The sequence below is a fragment of the Protopterus annectens genome, chromosome 7.part0, assembly GCF_019279795.1.
Source record: "Protopterus annectens isolate FY-2018-M chromosome 7.part0, PAN1.0, whole genome shotgun sequence".
Taxonomy (NCBI): domain Eukaryota; kingdom Metazoa; phylum Chordata; order Ceratodontiformes; family Protopteridae; genus Protopterus; species Protopterus annectens.
This window is the reverse complement of record NC_056739.1, coordinates 456,934,709-456,958,047: the sequence shown is the minus strand read 5'-3', so window position 1 is coordinate 456,958,047 and position 23,339 is coordinate 456,934,709. Positions and strand designations below refer to the sequence as shown.

The 23,339-nt window shown below is 47.2% G+C and overlaps 1 protein-coding gene across 1 annotated transcript in view; it reads left to right on the top strand.

The window, feature by feature from the left end:
• Positions 1 to 23,339, top strand: part of POLR2A (RNA polymerase II subunit A) — a gene marked incomplete in the record, with an annotated part of 2,048,627 nt that overhangs the window by 1,393,740 nt on the left and 631,548 nt on the right. The window contains 2 exon segments of the mRNA XM_044077036.1: positions 8,338 to 8,562; positions 8,641 to 8,887. Of these exon segments, the coding sequence (XP_043932971.1) occupies positions 8,338 to 8,562; positions 8,641 to 8,887 (472 nt within the window).

Here is a 23,339-nt window from a genome sequence, read left to right as displayed (position 1 = left end):
AAATGGGGACTCCAAAGATAGACCTGTTTGCCTCCGCTCAGAACTACCGATTGGACAAATTCTGCACAAGGACTTTCCACAGTCAAGCTTGGAAAGTGGATTCCCTGTCCCTTACCTGGGAAAGCCTCTCTGTTTATGCCTTTCCCCCTCTGCGTCTCTTCTCAAAGGTTCTGCTAAAAATCAAACAGGACAAGCCAAGGACAATACTGATTGCACTAGACTGGCCATGCCAGCACTGGTACCCCCTCTTGCGCAATATAACACTGCTGGAGCCATGGCACCTACCGCGGACACCTTCCCTGCTGTCCCAGCAGGTGGGCCAGATTCTGCACCCTCAGCTTCAAACCCTAAATCTTGCAGCCTGGCTAATTCCTTGAGCTCTCCAATAGCATCCTTCAGTAAGCAGGTGCTAGATGTCATTCTAGAGGCAAGGAGGTCTAGTACTAGAAAATCATATGCTGAAAAGTGGAAAAGATATTGTTCCTGGAGCCAGACTCAAGGGATGGGCACAACGGTGCCCAGCTTACCTCATATTCTTCAGTACTTAACAGAAATGCTCCACAAGGGCCTATCCTTTTTGTCAATTAAAATTCAAGCCGCTGCCATTTCAGCACATTATAATACTAAACCACCCCTCTTCTCTCACCCCTTGCTAAACAATTCCTTCTAGGAGCCAAAAATTTAAGACCCCCTGGCGAGCCCCTACTCCAGCCTGGGAGCTTAACTTTGTTTTGGAAAAGCTTTCCTTCTAGCCATCACTTCAGCAAAAAAGATTGTCTGAATTACAGGCCCTCATGGCAGTGGAGCCCTTCAGTATCTCCCATGCAGACAGGGTTTCCCTCAGGGCCAGTCCTTCCTTTATGGCCAAGGTGGTGTTTAGTGTGGCCCTTAATCAGTCCATTAATTTGCCTATTTTTTTCCCAAAACCACAAAGCAAAGGAGAATGGAATACTGCACTCCTTGGACGTGCACAGACAACTTAGATTTTATTTGGACAGGAGTAAGCCTCTCAGAAAATCTGAACAGCTGCTAGTTGGCTTTGCTGCAGGGGCAGAGGGGGAAGGCTGTTTCAAAGCAAACCATTTCTAAATGGATAGCCCATTGCATTCATTTCTGCTATAAGCACCATGGAAAACCTACCCCACAGGGGGATAAGATCACATTCCACCAGGGCTGTATCTACCTCTACAGTCTTTCTGAGAGGAGTCCCTACCAGGGACATCCTAGAAGCTGCTACCTTGAGCTCTGTGTATAGCTTCACCAAGCATTACCACATGCCTATTTTTTTCTAAATCCAGAGCTGGTTTTGCCACTGCAGTCTTGCAGGGCTTAATAGCTGGCCCTAATGCTCTCTAACTTCCTCCTCCCTTCCTTAGCTTTGGGAATCAACCCAAATGTAATGACTGCAACAGTGAAACACGAAGGACATAGTACAGTTGTGTACACTTACATAAATATAGATGTTCGGGTGTATTCACTGTTGCAGTCCTGGTTACCCTCCCTCCAGCCCCCTAGCTTCTCTTGGTTCTACATTTCCTTCTTGTTTAGTGCATTTAAGCTTTCTGGTTTATTTGCTTTTTGATGGAGGTGTACCGTAACATGGAATTGCTTCCCATTGTGGGGCACCTGACAAATACCCCTGATGACCTGACGTCATGGAAGAGGAGACAGCATCCGACACAGGAATCCAAGACTCTGGTATTCAGGCCAGCTGAGGGCTTACATGCAGGCAGATAACACAAATGTAATGACTGCAACAGTGAATACACTCTTAACATCTACATTTATGGTAAGTGTACATAACTGTATTTTCTGAGATCTGTGCGTGCTGACATCACATTTATACTCCAAGGTTTTATGGCCGTGTGTGTGACGTCCCACGCACCTACGGCAGCCAGGCTTAAGCTTTTGTATAGGAGCAGACGTCTGGTCGCCTGAGGGCTGGAAATCCCACAATATGAATACTGCAACATGGAAGAGAAGGGCTTCTATGGTTATGGTAAGATTTTACACAACTATTCTATCTCTCTTCGCTACTCACACTATGGTAACACCTTGCCCCCTGCCCTAAAGCACATTCCGTTAGGGCAGTGGCTTCGTTACGGGCTTTTCAACTGGCGGTGACCATGTGGTTCTGTGTACACCTCTTTAGCTAACACTGCAAAATTGATGCTTTGTCAAGATCCAGGTCAGCCTTTGATAGTTCAATCCTGTCTGGACTGCTGGACAGCTGTAGCCAGCCATCCTTCAGCTGTTGAAATCACCTATTTGTCAGGAATACAGCTGCAGTGATTTCAGCCAGGACATGGCACACTTGTGTAAAAACTTGCCATAACAGTAGATATCCTACTGATCACTGTTGCAGTATCATCCCACCCTCCATTTCCTGTTCTCTACCTCACTTCAGCTTGCCTATTTTTATCTCCCTTTGCTTTAATAGGGAGCTTTCTTACCCATTCAAGCTATATCCCTCTTAACTGATACGTCTTCCTTTGTCTGTAGTATTCAGGCCACTGGCTTAGAGATGGTCTTGAGGATCCAGTCTCGTACTTGTCTGTATACACCAACACATGACCAAACATATGATCTGAGACCATGTTTTGAGAACTTGAGAGGGTAAAACTTTGGTACCCTGGCCAGATGCCAGCAGTGACGACCATATACGTCAGGAGTACTTGCAGCAGTGATCAGTGGGACATCTGTTTTAATTTCTTACACAACTGTACCTTTCTTATTGGTATTTGGGATGACTGCTTTTGTCCCTGGTGGTGATCTTCGTGTTTCACTGTTGCACTCATCATACTTGGCTACCTGCAAGCAGATAACCCGTCAGTCAGCCCGAATACCAGAGACTTAGTATTTCTGCGTCAGATGCTGTCGCAGCAGGACTGATGCCAGGCCGTCAGGGGTATAAAAACAGCAGCTGACATCAGTTTTTCTTGCCGAGGAACCTGAAGCAGAAGCACTTTGGAAGTGCCAGTCAGAAGCTACCTGAGTTTTCATTTAAGAAATTAATAATCCTGAAGTCTTCTGAAGCTAAGTACCCCATTGGGGATCCTTTTTTCTTGCTCTAAGTGCTGTCAGAAAAAGTTAACAGTTGTCTTGCTTGTGGAAAGCAAATGCATCAGAGGTTTTCATTCTTACTGCATCACCTGTTTAGGCCCAGACCACAACGTCCCTCGCTGTCGCTTTTGTGCCTTATTTAACGCCCAAACCATTTGTTGTGTGACTTTGTCGCTAAATTATTTCGCTCTCGATCACAGTATTCTGAAATGGCTTCGGTAAGCCATCCGACTACCGATATCCCAAAAAATCTTAGACCGCATAGGTCCAAAACTGCTGTCGACTCTTTCGTTAAGCTAGTTGCCAGTCCGCCGGTACTCCATTGAGATGCTTTCGCAGCCCCTGATGCCTGCTTCACTGGATTAGCAGGCCTCTACTGAGGCCCATTTGGAGTCTGCTATGCCGTGATACTCTTCGACTATGGAACCTGCAAATGTCTCTACCTTGGATGGGTCTGGAGCCGCTGAGCTGACACTGGCTTCTGAGGCAGTTACTTGCTCAACCGATGTTAGATTCAGACAGATGGCTTTTTTAACCAAAACTACAGAGTTTCTTAGGCCCAGAGTACGCACTACGTCAAGAAAACCGACCAGAGCACATGCACCTGCTCCCATGCCACAAAAACAAATGTTTAGAATGGCTGAACACGTTATTACGCTGATTAGGGGAAGTCAACCTTCCCCTGCTAAGAGACTTGAGTCCAGTCCCCTTCAGCTTCTACCGACCAGGAGTCCGATGACTCTGAAATTTCTGATTATGAAGACATGCCCTTATCTGCTTATGAGGATTCAGATGCAGAGGAATCCATTCCCTCTGCATTCCTTCCAGACCATTTTTCTTTTGGTGAAACTTTGCATACCTTACGAGATCATTTCTACTGGGACTGCCAAGACTGTCCTCAGTCCAAAAAGAGACTGAGAATTTCTGGAGTTGCCTCAACACAGGCCCTTAGCAATATCCCTTGTCCTGGATGTCGTGGATGGTGATTTTATGGAATCCAGTCTCACAAATTTATTTTCAAGAATCCTACTGCTGACCCAGAGATAATTTCCCAGGGGGCTTAAGGTATCGGGGCCACTACAGCCAAAAATCCCACCCCTTCAGACAGGGATTCCAGAGCTCTGGACAGATGGGGTAATAAGGTATATACCCCTGCAACTCTTGATGTTAGGTCATTGAATTGTCAGTTTCACATGCTGAAATACCAGCAACATATTATGGAACTTTTTAAACAAAAAGTGGCAACATTTGCAGACTGTGCAGAAAATAAAGAATTGCAGGAGCTTTATGCACTCTGCAAGCCAAATCAGCAAGCATACTTGGCAGTCTGGCGTTGACGCCCTAGACGCATCTTGTCTGACAGCTGTCACTGGCTCTGTACTGAGAAGACATGCTTGGCTGAAGGAGCAGACCTTGCCAGACCATGTCAAGTCAAAGTTACTAAACGCTCCTTTGAATAAGGACTGTCGGGCAACAAAGCAGAAGAGGTTGTTAAAAAAGATGGAAGAAAAAGCTAAGTCTTTGCAAACTAGTAAAGAATTCTTACAAGTGCAACCGCCCTAGATTCAGTAGGCATTGCCCTTCCAAACACTGGTCCTTTCCAGCCCTTCTCAAACCAGACCCAGGGAAAACAGACACCCAGACTACAGTCTCAGGTTATGCAGAGATCTAAGCAATGGAGTGCCCCCACCCCTAAAGTCAGGGAGTGGTAAGCCATCTTCTTACAGAAAAAGCTCACAATGACTGAATTACTCCACTCCCCAGTCCTGCCCAATTGCTTGTGCCCTTAGGAGGAAAACTTGCCCTTCATGCAAAAAACTGGATGTCCATCACACAGGACTGGTGGGTCCTTAACATTATATCCCAGGGGTACGAATTTTACTTCCATTCACTGCCAACCCCAAGCGGGTTTTCAGACCTTCCTCCAAACCAATGGGCAGAGGCTCAAAACCAAGTACTTTCCCTACTCAATGTCAGAACCATTCAGCTGGTTCCAGTAGAACAGAGAGGGGTCAAGGATTCTACTCCAGACTCTTCCTAGTACCCAGGAAAGAAGGCTTTTGGCACTCTATCCCGGATCTTTCCATTCTCAACTCCTTCCTGGTGGTATCAAAATTCAAAATGCTTACCCTGCAGCAGCTTCTTCCTGTGCTAGCCAAGGATGCCTAGGTTAGTCACCCTAGACTTCAAGGAAGCATATCTGCATATCCCCGTAAGGGAATCCATGCAGGAAGTATTTACGTTTCAGGGCAGGGTTTATGCATTATCAGTTCTCTTCACTTCCCTTTGGCTTATCTACTGCACCCAGAGTATTCACAAAATGCCTGGCTGCAGCCATTGCGTACTGCAGGCAGAGAAATATCCAAATTTACCCATACTTGGACGACTGCTTGATTCAGGCAGGCAGTCAGGAATTGCTGCTGCAGCACCTGGCATTTGTGAAAAACCTTCTCATCTCTTTAGGGTACAATATCAGCGAAAACAAATCAAAACTGGTACCCAGTCAAAAGCTTCGACACAGCTTCCCAGATGGCATTCCTCACCTCAGAAAAACAAGTCTGACAGACTATTTCAAACAAATGGCCACCAGCACCCAGCTGTCTGCAAAAGAAAAATATTGCAAGCCCTAGGGTTCATGGCCTCATGTATACTGCTGATTCCATATGCAGGACTGCGTATGAGGAAACTCCAGTGGTACTTAAGTCTTTGGTGCCAACATTCTCAGGACCTGGAAACGGTCACTTCTATCATACCCTGTCTAAGGACAGAGTTCCTTTGGTGGGCAGAAGCATGCGACCACAACAAGGGGCTGACATTTACTCAACCCCAAGCTGCCCAGATCCTAACCAGAGATGCATCAGACTATGCCTGGGGCCACACATGGGTGGAAAATGTATTCAGGGCCACTGGAGCCCAAGTCAAATTCATCTGCACATCAACCAAAAAGAGATGCTAGCTGTACAGAATGCCCTGACAGCTTTCAGATCTCTAATTTTTCCTGGACGACAACACCACAGTTATGTGGTACATCAACAAGCAGGGGGGAACCCATTCCTACCCACTCTGCAGGCTAACCATGGCCCTGTGGAGCATGGTCTTGGACATTCAAGTCCATCTGCAAGCTCAATTCCTGCCAGGCAAACAAAACTTACTGTTAGACGACTTAAGCAGAAATCTCGTAGACCCACACGAGTGGCAGTTGGAGCACAGCACCTACAACCTTCTGATTAGAAATGGGTGACCTCAGAGGTGGATCTCTTTGCCTCCCCCTACAACCACCAGCTCAGCAAATTCTGCACCAGGATTCCTCAAAGTAGGGCCTAGAAAGTGGATACCCTATCTTTTCAGTGGGTAAATCTGTCCATCTCTGCCTTTCCCCCTCTACCCCTCCTTTCAAGAGTATTACTCAAGATAAAGCATGACAGACCAAGGACAGTTCTGATTGCCCTGGACTGGCCATGCCAGCACTGGTACCCACTCCTGCGCAGCCTGACATTGGTGCCACCCTGGCACCTACACCAGAATCCAACCCTCCTGTCAGCAGGAGGAACAGATTTTGCATCCACAACTGCAAACCCAAAATCTTGCAGCCTGGCTTACTCTTTGAATTCTCCCCCAACAACGCTAAGCAAGCAGGTGCTGGACGTCATCCTTGAAGCCAGAAGACCCAGTACAAGAAAATCCTATGCTGATAAGTGGAAAAGGTTCTGCTCATGGATTCAATCTAAAGGAGAAGACAGCACTGCCCTCTCTGCCTCTTATCTTAGGCCTTTGTGGAGTAGATCTGCTAGATAATCTGTCGTTCTCCTCCATTAAGATACATGCCTCAGCCATTTCTGCTCATTGCAACACTGAGCCACCTCTCTTCTCACACACACTTATCAAACTGTTCCTGAGAGGGGCAAACAACTTAAGGCCACCAAGGAGAGCACCCACCCCTGCTTGGGACCTTAACTTTGTACTGGAAAAGCTCACGCTTCCCCCACTTTGAACCTGCTGCATCAGCAGAGTTAAATTTCTCTCTCAGAAAACAGCCTTGCTTCTAGCCATCTCTTCAGCTAAGAAGTGTCTGAGCTACAAGCACTCATGGCTGTGGAACCCATCATTATTTTCCTTGCTGACAGGGTTTCCCTCGGGACCAACCCTTCCTTTGTGTCCACTGTGGCTCTGTCAATCCATCCATTTGCCAACCTTCTTCCCTAATCCTCAAAATAAAGGGGAAAGGATCCTGCACTCCTTGGACGTGCACAGACAGCTCAGATTCTACCTTAGGACTAAGCCCTTCAGAAAATCAACCAGTTACTAGTCAGCATTGCAACAGGGGCGGAGGGCAAGGCCATTTCAAAATGACCCATTTCCTAATGGATAGCATACTGCATCCATTTCTGCTACCAGCACCATGGGAAACCAACCCCTGAGGGGGTCAACATATTCCTCTAGGGCAACAACTACCTCTGCAGCGTTTCTCAGGTGAGACCCTACCAGGGATATCCTGGAGGCTGCTACCTGGAGTTCTGTACACACCTTCACCAAGCATTACCACCTGCCTATCTTTTCCTCATCCAGGGCAAGATTTGCTACAGCAATCCTGCAAGGCATACTAGCCAGCCCTAACTCTTCTTGACTGCCTCCACCCTTCAGCTTTGGGAATCCACCCAAGTGTGATGACTGCAGCAGTGAAACACGAAGGACATAGTACAGTTGTGTACACTTACCATAAATGTAGATGTTAGTGTATTCACTGTTGCAGTCCTGGTTTCCCTCCAGCCCCCTGGTTTTCTCTCTTTCCTATCTATGGCTATTACTAACCCCTTCTGGGGTATTGGTATTGGTGTTGGTGTTTACTTTTTACTTGCGGTGTTCCCCACCATAACCTAGCTCCCTATTTGGGGGGCTGCTGACATTTAGGGCAAGAAAAACTGATGTAATGGCATAGGATGCCTGTTTTTATACCTCTGACGTCAGTCCTGGAGCGACCGCATCCGACTCAGAAATACAAAGTCTCTTATTCCTGCAAGCAGATAACCCAAGTGTAATGACTGCAACTGTAAATACACTCTTAACATCTACATTTATGGTAAGTGTACACAACTGTACTATTTTTTACCACATTATGCGAGTGTGTTGAAATGTGAAAAGGTGTTGTGAAATAAAAATTAAGTGTTTTAAATGTTTTTCAGTAGAAATCTTACCGAATGTTCAACTTACTAGTTTTTGAATTTTGTTTAGAAACATTTCTTTTGGCTACAGCAATATTTTTTTTTCTATATTCAGGCACATCCAGGCGAGATGGTGGGAGCATTGGCTGCACAGTCACTGGGTGAGCCAGCTACACAGATGACTTTGAACACTTTCCATTATGCTGGTGTGTCTGCCAAGAATGTCACCTTGGGTGTGCCCCGTCTCAAAGAATTGATCAATATATCTAAGAAGCCTAAGACTCCTTCTCTCACTGTATATTTGCTAGGGCAGTCTGCAAGAGATGCAGAGCGGGCTAAGGTAAGATTCTGGAGTCTAATTTGGTATAATATTTTTTAATTCGTTTTGCAGATACAAGTCTAAACTTTGTCTCCACAGGATATTCTCTGTAGACTGGAGCACACAACGTTGAGGAAAGTGACTGCCAACACTGCCATTTATTATGACCCGAACCCTCAGAACACTGTGGTGGCTGAAGACCAAGAGTGGGTTAATGTGTACTATGAGATGCCGGACTTTGATGTGACCCGTATTTCTCCTTGGCTGCTTCGCATCGAGTTGGACCGCAAACACATGACAGACCGTAAGCTGACTATGGAACAGATTGCTGAGAAGATAAATGCAGGTATGGAACGAAAGGAATACGTTTTCAGTTTGCCTGCTGGCTACTTGATCATCCTGTGCAACTTTAGCAGTTTGTGTACAGATGCTGTTCCCTGAACTGCATTTCAGTCAAGTCGGAGTTGTGTTCAGCTTTGAAATATGCCTGTCCTTTTATCTGCTTGTGTTACTCATGATTTAGTAGGGCTAAGCAATGTATGATCCTGACTTCCCACATTTCAGGATGATTTGCACCAGCTGAAAAGCTAGAGCTTGAAAGTTTTTTTTTTTTTTTTTTTTTTTTTTTTAAAGCAGCTTGTTCATTTGGTGGAGGGCAATCTGCTACTTCCCAGTCTCTCTCCACTGTCACCACGAGAAAGAGGGTTACTGGTAGAGCACTTTTGGGAATACTGCTTTGGTGGTGTTTAAGTCTCTGCAGTAGCAAGTTTGGCCTGAGTAATATATAAATGCAGCTTGCATTTGAGGCACAAGTGTGCCAGTAGAAAAGATTTGCAAACACACAGCCTCAGAACTTTCTTATTGTTGATAAACATAGTCTTATCTACATCGTCAGTTATTAGGCGGTGAGCTTTGGAATAAAACTTTTGGGCAGATAAGTACCCCATTGGGGTCTTTGTTTTTGAGAGAAGTTGTTGCATCTCATGTCTAAGAGAAAAGGAAGTGTTTGTGTGGTAGACTTGTGGCAGACTGTCTTTGCACTCCCACATAGCTTGTCTTTTTTGCTTGGGCGAAAATCACTAATTTTAATGCCTGTCGTTGCCATTCCTTTACTCTTAAAACTATTAGAAGTTAGTTCTATTCTCTCAGTGTTTTTCTTGAGAACTAGAACCTGAAGATTTTAATCAAATCTGCAATGAATCCTGATGCTGGTATCTCAGACTTGCTCTTTACAGTTTGGAAAGAATTCAGAGAAGTGACTTGAAATGGCTGCTAGTTCCTTTTGTCTCCTGGCCTTCGTTTGTATCTGCTGTACCCCTTTGGAGTCCTGCGGCCATCCATCTCCTGCTTCCAGCCCCTCATGTTCCTCAGAGATGCCACTAAGGGTCAAGAGGATGGCATGTCCTTTAAGGCCAGGCATTCCATTTCATCTGAAAAGGAAGCCTTGTTTGTTCATGGTTATGCATCCAGGTTACGGAGGAGTTGCATCGTCCAGAATTTAGCCTCCTGTGTGCAATGTATGTTGCTCTTTAGAAACCCAGAAGTCACTGAAAACCATTTCTAAAGTTTGTGAAGTGCCATTTAAGGCTCTTCAGTCTTTAGTTTGCCTCTTCCTCTTGAAAGTAAGAGATTGAATGCCTGTGTGATTTGGAAGAGACTGGTTTAGACAATATTACTCTGGTGTCTTCCCCTGATTCCTTCAGTTGGAGAGAAGCATTTCCTGTGGCTCTTTTGTAGAGGAAACTCTATTTGCAGGTACTATTGCTAAGATGAAGGATCTCTTCCAGTTGAAGGAAAATTTAAATTCGACACCAAAGACGGTATTACAAGCTTTTACAGCTATATATTACTAATCCTTCTGCAATTCTCCCTGTAAAAGGCACTCTTGTTCATGCTTTTAATGTCGCTAGTATTTCAACAGACTGACTGCCACTGCTAAGAAGCCAAGGAGGATTTCAAAATGCCACAGACCGGCAAGTACATTTTCAGCTGTCCTGTGATGGATCCACCAGTTATTTCCTTTAGTTAAGGAAGTTTGATTTTGGCTTCAAACCCAGTCTCTTCAGATAAAGATGGGGGAGCCTTTCATAGATTTGGGAAGTAAGTGCATACTTCTGATGTTCTTAGTCTTTCACTGTTGCAGTCATTACATTTGGGGTTATCTGCTTGCAGGTAGCCCTCATTCGGCCTGATTATCAAAGTCTTGGGTCCTGCATTGGTTGCTGTCTCATCTTCCATGACGTCAGGTAGTCAAGGGTAGAAAGCATGCAGCTGACACCATTACATCAGTCTTTCTTGCTGTGCAGTGCCTGAAGCAGAAGCAGTTCGCAAGTGCCGGTCAGCCGACTCCTGAAATTTTCGATCTGAAGTAGTTAACTTCATTTGTTCATCAACCTGTGGGTATCTGATCCATATCGGATCCGAGCCGGCAGCTTTAATCAGCTAAGATCTGAGCTCCAAGCTCCTCCCCCCGTTACCCATAATCCCCTGCCATCCCTCTCTGACCCCATATCTCGTTTGCCGCGGTTGAATCAGCAGCTTAGAATGAGTTCCAGGCGTGGGAGTTAGTCGTTTAGTGTGAAAAAAAAATCCTTATTTAACTACTCTTTTATTTCTTGTAGCTAAATTGCTGTTGTGTGTTGTTTCCCAGTTAGAATTTTTAGTTCTAAAATTTAACTTATCTCTAGTGTAGTTTAATCCCCCCCCCCCCCCCCCCCCGTGTGTGAAGGAGTGTGTGTTGGGCCTTGTGTTTTTAGACTGTCTGAAGCCCCAAAAACCTTCTCTAAATGCACTGTGTGGCCATAAGCTATCCCCAGCGGATGGCCACACTGTGTGTTATCTGCCTTGGGGTTGACCACCTCTCCTCAGGCTGCACTATTTGTGCAGCCTTCAACCCCAGTGCCCTAAAGGACAGGAGGTCGAAGTTGATTCTGGCGTGACTTTTGCCCCCGGACTTGACTTCGTCGTCCTCCTCTCCCTCCGTGGCACCTGCCGCGGCAGTGCCTCCTTCCATCCCTGCTCCCCTGGCCGGGACTCATCCTCCCACCTTAGGCCAGGAGGAGAGGGAAGCAAGGAGGGAGAGGTAAAAAGAGACATCACAAGCGGCAGGCCGAGTCTTCTTCATCGGCTCCACCGGCTAAACAAGCAGCTTCTCCCAGGGCTTCCGGGCCTTCTCCTTCCCGGCTTGATTCACCTCATTTCTCCCTGGAGCCGGAGGAGGAGACCCAGTCGCCTTAGAGGTCATCAAGGCAGCACTCCCGGCCCGCATCGGTGGCCTCTTCTAGGTCCTCCCGAAGCTTGTCCGATGCAGATATGGACCGGATGATGCGTAGGTTCCTCCAGGCCCAGCTGCAGATGGGAGTGCTCCTTCTCCGACCCACTTTCGGGGTTCGGAGCCTTCGGATCTGGGTTGCATAGGAGCCGCGGGGAGGTTCGGTGCCAATAGTACCTCATACTTCGGCTCCAACCGCACCCTCGAGTTTGTCTGGTCCCTTTTCGGATCCGAGCTTCTGATCCGGAGGTATCAGTGTGTCTTCGGCTCCGTCTCGGTCGGAGCATACTGGCCCTTCGTATCCGATTGCTTCGCTGACTGCTCTGATCCACATATCGGATCCGAGGGGACTGCTGTCGGATCCAAGAGAGAGCAGTTCTCCTTCGGCATTCGATGTTGTGGAGAGGATATTGTCGAGGGATTCGAGGCCCCAGGCTCCTTCTATGGTTCCACCCTGCACTCTCTCTGACGGGCCTACCTTCCATCACCTGGCCCCAGGGACAGCCTGCGCCTACATCCCATATGGTTCCCTTGAAGGAACAAGATGTGGTTGGTGAGGCCTCTTCTGACAGCCCTCCCCAGGAGGTTCCTCACAAACGCAAGTGCAAGAGGAGGCACTTGGACTCACCTGAGTCCTTGACTGAGGACATGGACTTGGAGGAAGGGGAAAGTTCCCTAAGGTCACCCCGCGAGGTCGTCTCCTTCGGAGACATCATGGAAATGCTTCGGATTAGAGGGGCGTGGTCAGCCCAAAAACCTTCCTCTGATGACTCTGTTTCTGGAGGCGTTTGACCCAGGCACATCTACCTCTTGGGTATCCCCTCCCGCCGATCCCCTGGTAGATCTGATTACTACCAGGGCATGGAAGGAACCGGACACTGTGGAGCCCATTCCTAAGAGACCAGATAGAATCCTCAGTCCCCTCACTGATAGGACTGTTTGGAGCAAGGGTGCTCCAGTAGATGCCATGTTGGTGGCGGCCGCCACCAAGAAGGAACTAGCCCAGGAGAGATCCTTGGTCCACCCTCCCAACAAGGAGTCTCGGATGATGGACCACCTGGGGAAGCGGAAGTTCGCTTCAGCTACCTTCTCCGTAAGGTCGCTGAATTATATGGCACACGTGATACGACTAAAGCGGGATCTCATCAAGGAATACGTCGGGTCGCCCCCAGAGTCCATGTCGGCCGAGGATAAGGTATTCTCAGCTCAAATGGTCACTCAAGTCCATTTCGAACACCTCTATGCGGCTCCATTCCCATGCCATGGAAGGAGCCGCTAGAGCTAGCTGAGCGGGCATAGTCTTATGACGACATGCTTGGCTCCGCCTTTGCGATTTTGCAGAACCCTTCAAGGCATCCTTCGCAAATGCCCCATTTGACGGTTCTTCGCTATTTGGCAAGACCATCCGCGACACGCTGGTCCAGAGCGAGAAAGTAGGGAAGACGTCTGCCGTCTGAGTCCGCTTCTCGGCTCTACAGAGGTCATTCTCCAGGAGCCAAAGGGGACAAAAGAAGATGTGGTTCTGGAAGTCTCAACAGCCCTGTTTTGCTCTGGACCCCTCGTCCTTCAGAGGCAGAGGAGGACAGGGTGGACGCAGGCCCAGAGGCAGAGGGGGACCGAAGAATTTCGGGTAGAGAGAACCCTTTTCTAATTGGCCCACGCAGCAGCCCTGAAGGGTTACCCGACTATTCCACTCTGGAGGCAGTCGGGGGGCGCTTCTCGAGGCACCTAGCAGTTTGGGAGTCCATTACAACAGATTGTTGGGTGCTTCGAATCATATCCAGAGATCACAAAATTCCCTTTCTGTATCCCCCTCTCAGACCCCGGAGCCTCCCCGGTGTCCCACCCAATCAAAGGGAGGCTGTAGCAGCCGCAGAAATAAGCCAGCTGCCAGAAAAAGGAGCGATCCAGCAATGCCCCCCCAGATCAATCCAGATCGGGCTTTTACTCCAGATTATTTCTGGTGCCAAAAAAGACGGGGGACTTGAGGCCAATCCTTGACCTGTCCTTTCTAAACCTGTCAGGGGCCAAAGAGAAGTTCCGGATGGTCACCATTCAATCCATTCTCCCACTCTTACAGGAGAACGACTGGATGTGCTCGATAAACCTCAAGGATGCGTACTACCACATTTTGATGGACAGAAGATCCAGAAGGTTTCTCCGCTTCCGGCTAGGAGCCAGCCACTACCAGTTCAGGGCCCTTCCCTTTGGTCTCGCCACAGCCCCCAGGGTGTTAACCAAGGTTTTGGCAGTTGTAGCGGCCCACCTGAGACTCCAGGGAATACAGGTCTTTCTGTGCCTGGACGACTGGCTCCTGACCGCCCCCACCAGGCATCTACTATGTTCAGCCAGAAATTACTTCCTTTGTCCTTCCGGCTGGGAATCGCAACCTCAAGAAATCTTCCCTTCAACCAACCCAGATCTTAGACTTCATAGGAGCCAGGTTAGACACAAACCTATTGAAAGTCTTCTTAACTCCAGACAGGCTTCGAACTCTGAAGCTCCACGTACTGGCCCTTCTACAATCCTCTGCTCCTCCAGTGGAATTGGTTCTGAGGGCTCTAGGTTCCATGGCAGCAACAATCAAACTGCTACCTTTAGCGTGCTTGAACATGAGGATACTACAATGGACCTTGCAGGTTCAATGGCCCATCCTGCAACATCCACTGAGTTCACCCATTTCCCTCAGCAGGGTTTGCAGGAAATCCCTGCTCTGGTGGATCCAGTCCACGGACCTCTAGAAAGGGCATCCCTTTTCTATGTCCCCACCTGTAGCCACAGTGACCATGGATGCTTCTCGCCTGGGGGGGCACTGTATGGGCAGAACCGTCCAAGGCACGTGGACCCATTCAGAGACCTTGTTGCATATCAGTGTCCTAGAGATGAGAGTGGTGCTTTTGGTGTTGCAAGCACTCCAGGCCCTTCTTCCCTTAGGGACAGTTTCAGTTCAGACAGACAGCATGTCAGTGGTCTGGTATATCAACAAACGGGGGGGAACCAGATCCTACCTACTTTGTCGAGAGGCCATGAGAGTTTGGGAATGGGCAATCTCCACCAACCGCTTTCACATAGCGACGCACATTCCGGGTCTGTCAAACATTTTGGCAGACAGGCTGAGTCGAACCATCCTCTCACCGTACGAGTGGTCTCTGAACCCCAGAATAGCAAAGCAAATCTTCCTCAAGTGGGGTCAACCTTGCTGTGATCTCTTCGCGTCTCCTTCGAATGCAAAGTGCAGCGACTAATTCGCTCTAATTCCCCCACCAGGGGAATCCCCCAGAGGCGCTCTGGTGTATGTTTGGCCATCCGGTCTACTTTATGCTTATCCCCCTCTTCCCCTAATGGTAAAATTCTTGCAGAAAGCCCGTCTGTTGGGGAGCAGAGTGATCCTCGTAGCCCCATTCTGGCCTCGTCAAACGTGGTTCCCATGCCTGTGGTCTCATCTAATGAATCCTCCATGGATTCTAGATCCCACCCCGGATCTGCTTTCACCCACCAGGATTATCAACCCTGAATCTGGACAACCTCAAGATCACAGCTTGGTTGATCCAGTTCCAGTAATAGCTAGGACTACCGGTATCTCGTCCTCTGTTAAGGCTATTTTAGTAGCTGCTCATAAACCTTCTACATGAAAGGTTTATAACAGCTAATGGAAACACTTTACAATCTGGGCGGAGCATAGAAAATTGGATCCCTTTACAGCTCCGATACCAGCAGTGTTAGAATTTTTGTCAACTTTATTCGATCAAGGTGCTAGCTCTTCTACGGTCAAAGTCCAGTTAGCCACGATTTCCCATTATCATGTGGGAAGTGATCTCGGTCCCTTAGCCTCTTCCAAATTATGCAAGACTTTCTTAAAAGGCACTTTCCTCTTAAGGCCTCCGGTTAAAGACGCAGTCCCTCCATGGGATTTAACCCTTGTGCTCCAGTCTCTGACGGCCCCTCCGTTTGAACCTGCAGCTTCGGTGGATCTAAAATATTTATCTTAGACTGCCTTTCTCATTGCTATCACTTCGGCTAGAAGGGTTTCAGAGCTTCAAGCTCTTTGCGCCAAACCTCCATACTTGGTCTTCCATGAAGATAGTTTCCCTCAGGGCCAATCCCTCCTTTCTACCCAAAGTTGCTTCTGAGCCCAATATCAATCAATCTATTAATTTACCAGATGTCCTTCAAGGATGCATCTGCAGTCCTTACAAATGGGTTGTCCTGTCGTCAGGCAGCCCTTCGGTCGGCCGGATTCCAAAGTCTGGGTCTGGCCTCGGCTGGTGTCGCACTTCACCCGACGTCATAGCTGCAGTTCTTCGGGCCATTTTCCTCAGTCTTTCTTGCCGCGTGGTGCCCGAAGCAGAAGCTGTTCGCAAGTGCCGGTCGGTCGGTAAGAACCAGAGATTACTACTACAAGTACTGACGACTTCTAAAAAGCTAAGTACCCCGTTGGGGACTCTTTCTTGCCTCAGCCGATGTCAGAAAAAGTGAATAACTGTTTAACTTGTGGGAAACAAATACCTCATAAAGATTTCCACTCTTACTGCTTACCTTGCTTAGGCCCAGACCACGACGTAGCAGCTTGTCTAGCCTGTGCTTCTTTCAACCGACTGAAGCTTAGACGTCGGTCAATTTGCTGAAGAGTTTTTCGGCTCCGCTTTTGCTTACATTATGCCGTCGGATGCTCCGACTGCGCAAATTTCTAAAAAACGCAAGGAAAAGGACCGACACTCGCGGTCCGCGGTTTCGGCCGAAACCGCGGTTAAGCCTACCGCGAGTGTCTCTGTTTCGGCTGAAACAGAGTCCACGGTTCTTCCTTCGGCCGAAAGCTTGCCACTTACCGAGGCCTCTTCCAGCTTGGCTGAAACTGCTACTGAAATCCCACCTGCTCTTACAGGTTCACAGGATTTATCTGATACTATCCCTTTGGATATTTCTACCCCTGCACGTGGAGCTGCTAGGCCTCCTGCATCCATGTCGATTAAGGCCTTTGCCAGGGCTAAAGCAGCAAAAACTACCAAAACTGTGCCTGCTAAGACCCCTTCTCACAGGCCTAGTTATAGTTCACAAATGCTTAGTCTAGCAGAGGATCTCATTTCTTTGATCCGGGGATCCCAACCACATCCAGACAGGGCCTCTCACCCACCTCCAGAGAAGAGGACTAGAGTAGAGCCCCCTGAGCCAGTTTCTTCAGATGGCTCATCTGATGAATCAGCTAATTCAAACCCTCCAGAGGCCCCTTTTTCTCCTTATGAGGACTCTGATGCAGAAGAGTCCATCCCTTCTGCCTCTCCGCCTGAGGAATTTTCTTTTGGGGAAACCTTGCATGCTATGAGGGAACAATTTCAATGGCAGGGCCAGGATTTTTCAGACTCTAGAAAAAGGCTTAGAACCTTTTTGCATTTGCCACAGCATAGGCCTTTAGCTATTCCTCCAGTACTTACTGTTGTGGATGATGCTTGTACTGCTCCTGATTCTCTTCCTCCAGCCCCTGCTAAGCCCGATAGGTACTACAGGGTTCCGGACACACATTATCATTTGTATAAGGCCCCTTTTGCAGATCCCGAAACTATCTCCCAGGGACCCAAGGCTGTAGCAGCTACCTCTACCAAAAACCCCCTCCCCTCCGAAAGGGAATCTAGGTCTTTAGAGAGATGGGGTAAAAAAGTTTACACTTCTGCTACTCTTTCAGCTAGGGCCTTGAACTGTCAATTCCACATGATTCAGTATCAGGAATTTGTTAGACCAGTTAACTAAAAAACTGTCCTCGGATGAACCATTAGACAAAAAATCTGTACAGGAAATGGTCCATAACATTCAGCAGGTCAGTAATCATTCCTTAAAATGCGGCTATGACGCACTGGAGGCCTCCTTTAGATCAGCCATGACTGGCACAGTGATCAGAAGTCATGCATGGTTAAAAGAGCAGTCCTTACCAGACCATGTAAAATCAAAGCTCCTAGATGCTCCCATGGATAAGCTCAATTTGTTTGGCTCCCCTGCACAGCAGGTGCTGAAGGTGGAAGAGGAAGCAAAATCTGTCCAGACAGTCAAGGATTTATTGCAGGTCCAGCCTCCAAGTTTTAGCAGGAACTGGCCTTCCAAGAATTGGTCCTTTCCAGACACCTCCAGAGCTCCGAGAGGCAGGAATAGGCGCTCAAGAGGCAGGGGTCAATCCAGAGGTGCCTACAGGGGTAGTCAGTGGTAGGCTAACAACCAGCGAGGTACAGCCACAGATCCAGCCACCACCACTTCCACAGGACAATCACAGTGACTTGGCTCTGGCACCGCCTACCAGGGAACAACTAGAGGCACCCTTAGGCGGGAAGCTAGCCTTATTTTCAGTAAACTGGCATTACATCACAGGAGACAAATGGATTTTACAGACAATAGACCAAGGTTACAGGTTTCACTTCCATACTCTGCCAAGGAAGAGAGGAATGCCAAACCTACCTCCAAATCAGAAGACAGAAGCTCTACAACAAATAACTCACTAAGGATGAGAGCTGTAGAAAGGGTACCATCTATGGAACAAGGACAAGGATTTTACTCCAGACTCTTCCTGGTACCAAGAAAAGAAAACCAATGGAGACCTATTCTCGACCTGTCCGCTTTAAACACATACCTCATTGTTCCAAAATTCAAAATGCTGACCCTACAGCAGCTTCTTCCCATGCTGGGCAAGGAGTCTTGGCTGGTAACTCTAGATCTCAAGGAGGCATACCTGCACGTCCCCATACGACCAAATTGCAGAAGATACCTCAGATTTCTTGCAGGATCAGAGCATTATCAATTCTCAGCATTGCCCTTTGGCTTATCTACTGCGCCCAGAGTATTCACGAAATGCCTGGCATCAGTAATTGCTCATTGCAGGCTTCAGGGAATTCAAATGTTCCCTTACCTGGACGACTGCCTGTTACAAGCGGACAACAAAAACAAATTAACAAAAGATTTGGAAAGGGTCATTCATCTACTGCAAGCCCTGGGATACACAGTCAATATAAAAAAGTCAAGGCTGATACCATCCCAAAGGATAACCTTCTTGGGTGCAGATCTGGACACATCAAAACAAATGGCATTCCTGGCAGTAGAAAAACAGGAACAACTCCCTCTCTACTACATGGCATTAACAAAGCAGAACCAGCTAACAGCAAGAAAAGTCCTGCAAGCTCTCGGCTACATGGCATCCTGCATAATATTGATTCCTCATGCCAGACTACATATGAGAAAGTTACAGTGGTATCTAAGGAATTTATGGTCTCAGCACAAGCACAGCCTAGAAACCCAAATTCCAATAATTCCATGCCTGAAGCAAGAATTCCAATGGTGGGCTCAGGCCTGTCAATCAAACAAGGGACTACCCTTCCACAGCACTCAACCAAGCCAGACCATCACAACAGACGCCTCAGACCTCGGTTGGGGGGCACACATGCTGGACAAGTGCATACAAGGCTTATGGACTCAAGACCAGCTGCACCTACACATAAATCAAAAGGAAATGCTGGCAGTAAAACTGGCAATTCAAGCATTCCGACCATTTCTTCGACAGGGTCAACTGCTGATAAGGACGGACAACACCACAGTTACATGGTACATCAACAAACAAGGAGGCACACATTCATACCCTCTATGCCGGATGGCAATGGACCTCTGGAATGTGGCACTGAGCTTCAACATTCAGTTACAAGCAATTTTTGTGCCAAGAAAAGAAAATACTCTAGCAGACATCCTAAGCAGAACTACCACGGATGCCCACGAATGGATGCTGCATCCGGACATCTTCAAAACCATTACAGGGAAATGGGGACTACCAGAAATAGACTTATTTGCATCCCCACACAATCACCAACTGAAAAAATTCTGCACAAGGACGTACCACCCACTTGCTTGGAAAGTGGACTCCCTATCTTTCAGTTGGAAAAACCTGACAGCATATGCATTCCCACCTCTTCCTTTGATGCACAAGGTGCTATTGAAGATCAAAGAAGACCGTCCAAGGATCATCCTGATAGCTCCAGACTGGCCAAGGCAACATTGGTACCCATTACTGAGGAGTATGTCTCGGGAACAAATATGGCCTCTGCCCCTGGTTCCCTTGCTGTTAACACAGAACAACTTCAAAACTCTGCATCCAAACCTGAAAACACTGCAGCTGGCTGCCTGGAACATTGCATAAGACCAAATAACCCGGATTTATCTCAAAGGGTTAAGGACATTCTCTTGGAGGCTCGCAGACCCTCAACAAGAAAAAATTATTCAGCGAAATGGAAAAGATATCTCATTTGGAGTACTGCAAAAGGAGAGAATGTGTCACTTGCAAACATACCTAACATCCTGGAATACTTGGCAGAGCTGTTCCACAACGGTCTGTCCTATTCTTCCATTAAGATTCATGCATCAGCTATTTCAGCAGAATACAACTTGGATCCTCCAGTCTTCTCTTACCTTCTGCTCAGGCAGTTTCTGAGAGGAATTAAAAATGTAAAACCACCTAGGAAGCCACCATTGCCAGCATGGGACTTGAACTTTGTGCTAGAGAAGTTGACACTCCCTCCTTTCGAGCCAGCAGCTACAGCAGATTTACAGTACTTATCATGGAAAACTGCTTTCCTGCTTGCAATCACTTCAGCAAGAAGGGTATCTGAGCTACAGGCATTAATGGCAGTACAGCCCTTCCTGATCTTCCATCATGATAGTGTCCATGAGAACTAATCCTACTTTTATGCCAAAGGTGGTCTCCAGGGTATCTTTAAAGCAAGCTATCCACCTACCTACATTCTTCCCCAACCCACAGAACAGGGGAGAAAGACTGTTGCATACCTTAGATGTGCATAGACAATTACGTTACTACCTGGACAGGACCAAGAGCAATAGAAAAACTGACCAACTACTGGTAGCATATGCAACAGGAATGGAAGGAAAAGCAATTTCAAAACAGACAATCTCTAAGTGGATAGGAAATTGCATTAGATTCTGTTACTCCTACCATGGGAAGAAAACTCCAGAAAACATCAGGCCTCACTCTACAAGGGCTACAGCCACTACCACAGCTTTTTTACGAGGAGTGGCTACCAAAGACATTTTAGAGGCTGCTACTTGGAGCTCCGTGCATACATTTGCCAAGCATTATAATTTACCTTTATACTCCAGATCCCGAGCAGGTTTTGCCACTGCTGTTTTGCATGGGATCTTAACTACACCATAATCTTATTTCTCCTCCTCCCCCAGTTTGTCTATGGTATTCTACCCATTTGTAAGGACTGCAGATGCACCCTTGAAGGACCTAGTACAGTTTTGTACCTACCATAAATGTAGATGTCCGATAGGCATGCATCTGCAGTCAGGATTACGCATCTGCAGTCAGGATTACCCACCCTCCTTCCCCTCTGTGGTACTCCTAGGGTATTTGCCCATCTTGTAGCTAGCTGGGGGAATCTATTATGGTGTATTTGTTTGTATATATGTACATACATGCTTATTTTTTGTTTGCTCTCTACTATTTGGAACCATTTGCATTTATCCAAATTAAGCCTTCCTAGAGGGCACCTGGCATCTGGGGCAAGAAACACTGAGGAAAATGGCGTCGGCTGATGCCTTTATACCCGAAGAACTGCAGCTGTGACGTCGGGTGAAGTGCGACACCAGCCGAGGCCAGACCCAGACTTTGGAATCCGGCCGACCGAAGGGCTGCCTGACGACAGGACAACCCATTTGTAAGGACTGCAGATGCATGCCTATCGGACATCTACATTTATGGTAGGTACAAAACTGTACTTTTTGTTTCCAAATGATCAAAACAGGGGTGAATACAAACTACTTTCTCTAGGCGTACACAGGCAATTGAGATTCTACTTGCACAGGACCGCTCAACATAAGAAATCTGAGCAACTCTTTGTATCCTTTGCTAAATCCTTTTTGGGCAAACCAGTATCAAAAGTTACATTGTCCAGATGGAGTTCCCAATGTATACTTCTTGCATATAAGAGTTCTGGCCGGCCTGAACCTGGAGGAGTCCACGCTCATTCTACCCGATCGATTTCTACTTCTGCTGCCTTTTGCTCCAGAGTGTCCTTGGATGACATTTGTTCAGCAGCCACTTGGGCTTCATCCCATACTTTCATTAACAATTACAAGTGGGATATAATTTCTAGAGGGAGAGCATCCTTCGGCTCTGCAGTGCTCCGTAACATTCTTCCATGAGGACCTCCCAAGTTTGGGTAGCTGGGGACTCTGTCCCACAGGTTGATGAACAAATGAAGTTAACTACTTCAGATAAAGAAGTTGTGTACTCACCATAACGTTCCATCTGAGTAGGTAAACTTCATTTGTCAGCAATCAACCCCCTCTCCATCCCCCTAACCTATAGTGCGTCCTAGAAGGATTCCTTGTGTTTTTTCTCCGGATAACACCAGGTTAGGATGTGCAGGTGATCCTTTGTTTTGTAATGTTCTGTGTTACTATAGCAAACTCGATCTGAGGTCAGAGAGGGATGGCAGGGGATTATGGGTAAGGGGGAGGAGCTTGGAGCTCAGATCTTAGCTGATTAAAGCTGCCTGCTCGGATCTAATATGGGTCCAATACCCACAGGTTGCTGACAAATGAAGTTTACCTACTCAGATGGAACGTTATGGTGAGTAGATAACTTTTTTTTTTTTCCCCCCGAGTTTCAGATCGGAAGTCTTCGAAAAAGCTAAGTACCCCATTGGGGATCCTTTTTCTTGCTCTAAACCAATGTCAGTAAAATTGAACAATTGTATTTCATGTGGAAAGCAAATACGTCAAAGATTTTCATTCGTACTGCATTCCTTGCTTAGGCCCAGACCACGACGTCCCTCGCTGTCTGTTTTGTGCCTTATTTAATCCTCAAACTATTCGTTTGTTCATTTTTGCATCCAACTATGTTGATACTCTTCAATTATCCAGAAATGGCTTTGGTAAGCCATCTGACTACCAACATTCCGAAAAAGCATAAAGACAGACAGCATAGGTACAAAGGTGCCGACGACGCTTCCATTAAGCTAGTCACCAGTTCGCCGGTATTCAGTGAGGTGCTTTCGCAGCCCCTGGTACCCGCTACTTCAGATTTGCAAGCCTCTACTAAGACCCATTCAGAGTCCGTTATGCCATGAGATGCTTCAACTATGGAATCTGTAGATGTCTCTACCTTGGATGGGTCCAGAGCCGCTGTGCAGGGACCAGCTTCTGAGGGTGTATTCAGGCCTACTGACTTGCATATCAAACCCGACGCCATCGTCTTCAAGGCCTAAAACTCTATCCATGCTTAGAGAACTGATGCCCAGACCACATGGTCAGGCCCCTATGCCTAAAAAACAAATAATAATGGCTGAAGACCTTATTATTCTAATCAGGGGAAGCCACCCTTCTCCCTCTAAGAGACCTAGAACTGATGTTCCTTCTGATTCTTCAGATCAGGATTCTGATATTTGTTTTTTCTGATGGCCAGGATTTGCCCTTATCTGCCTAGGAGGATTCTGATGCAGAGAGGACTCCATTCCCTCTGCTTCCCCTCCAAAAGATTTCT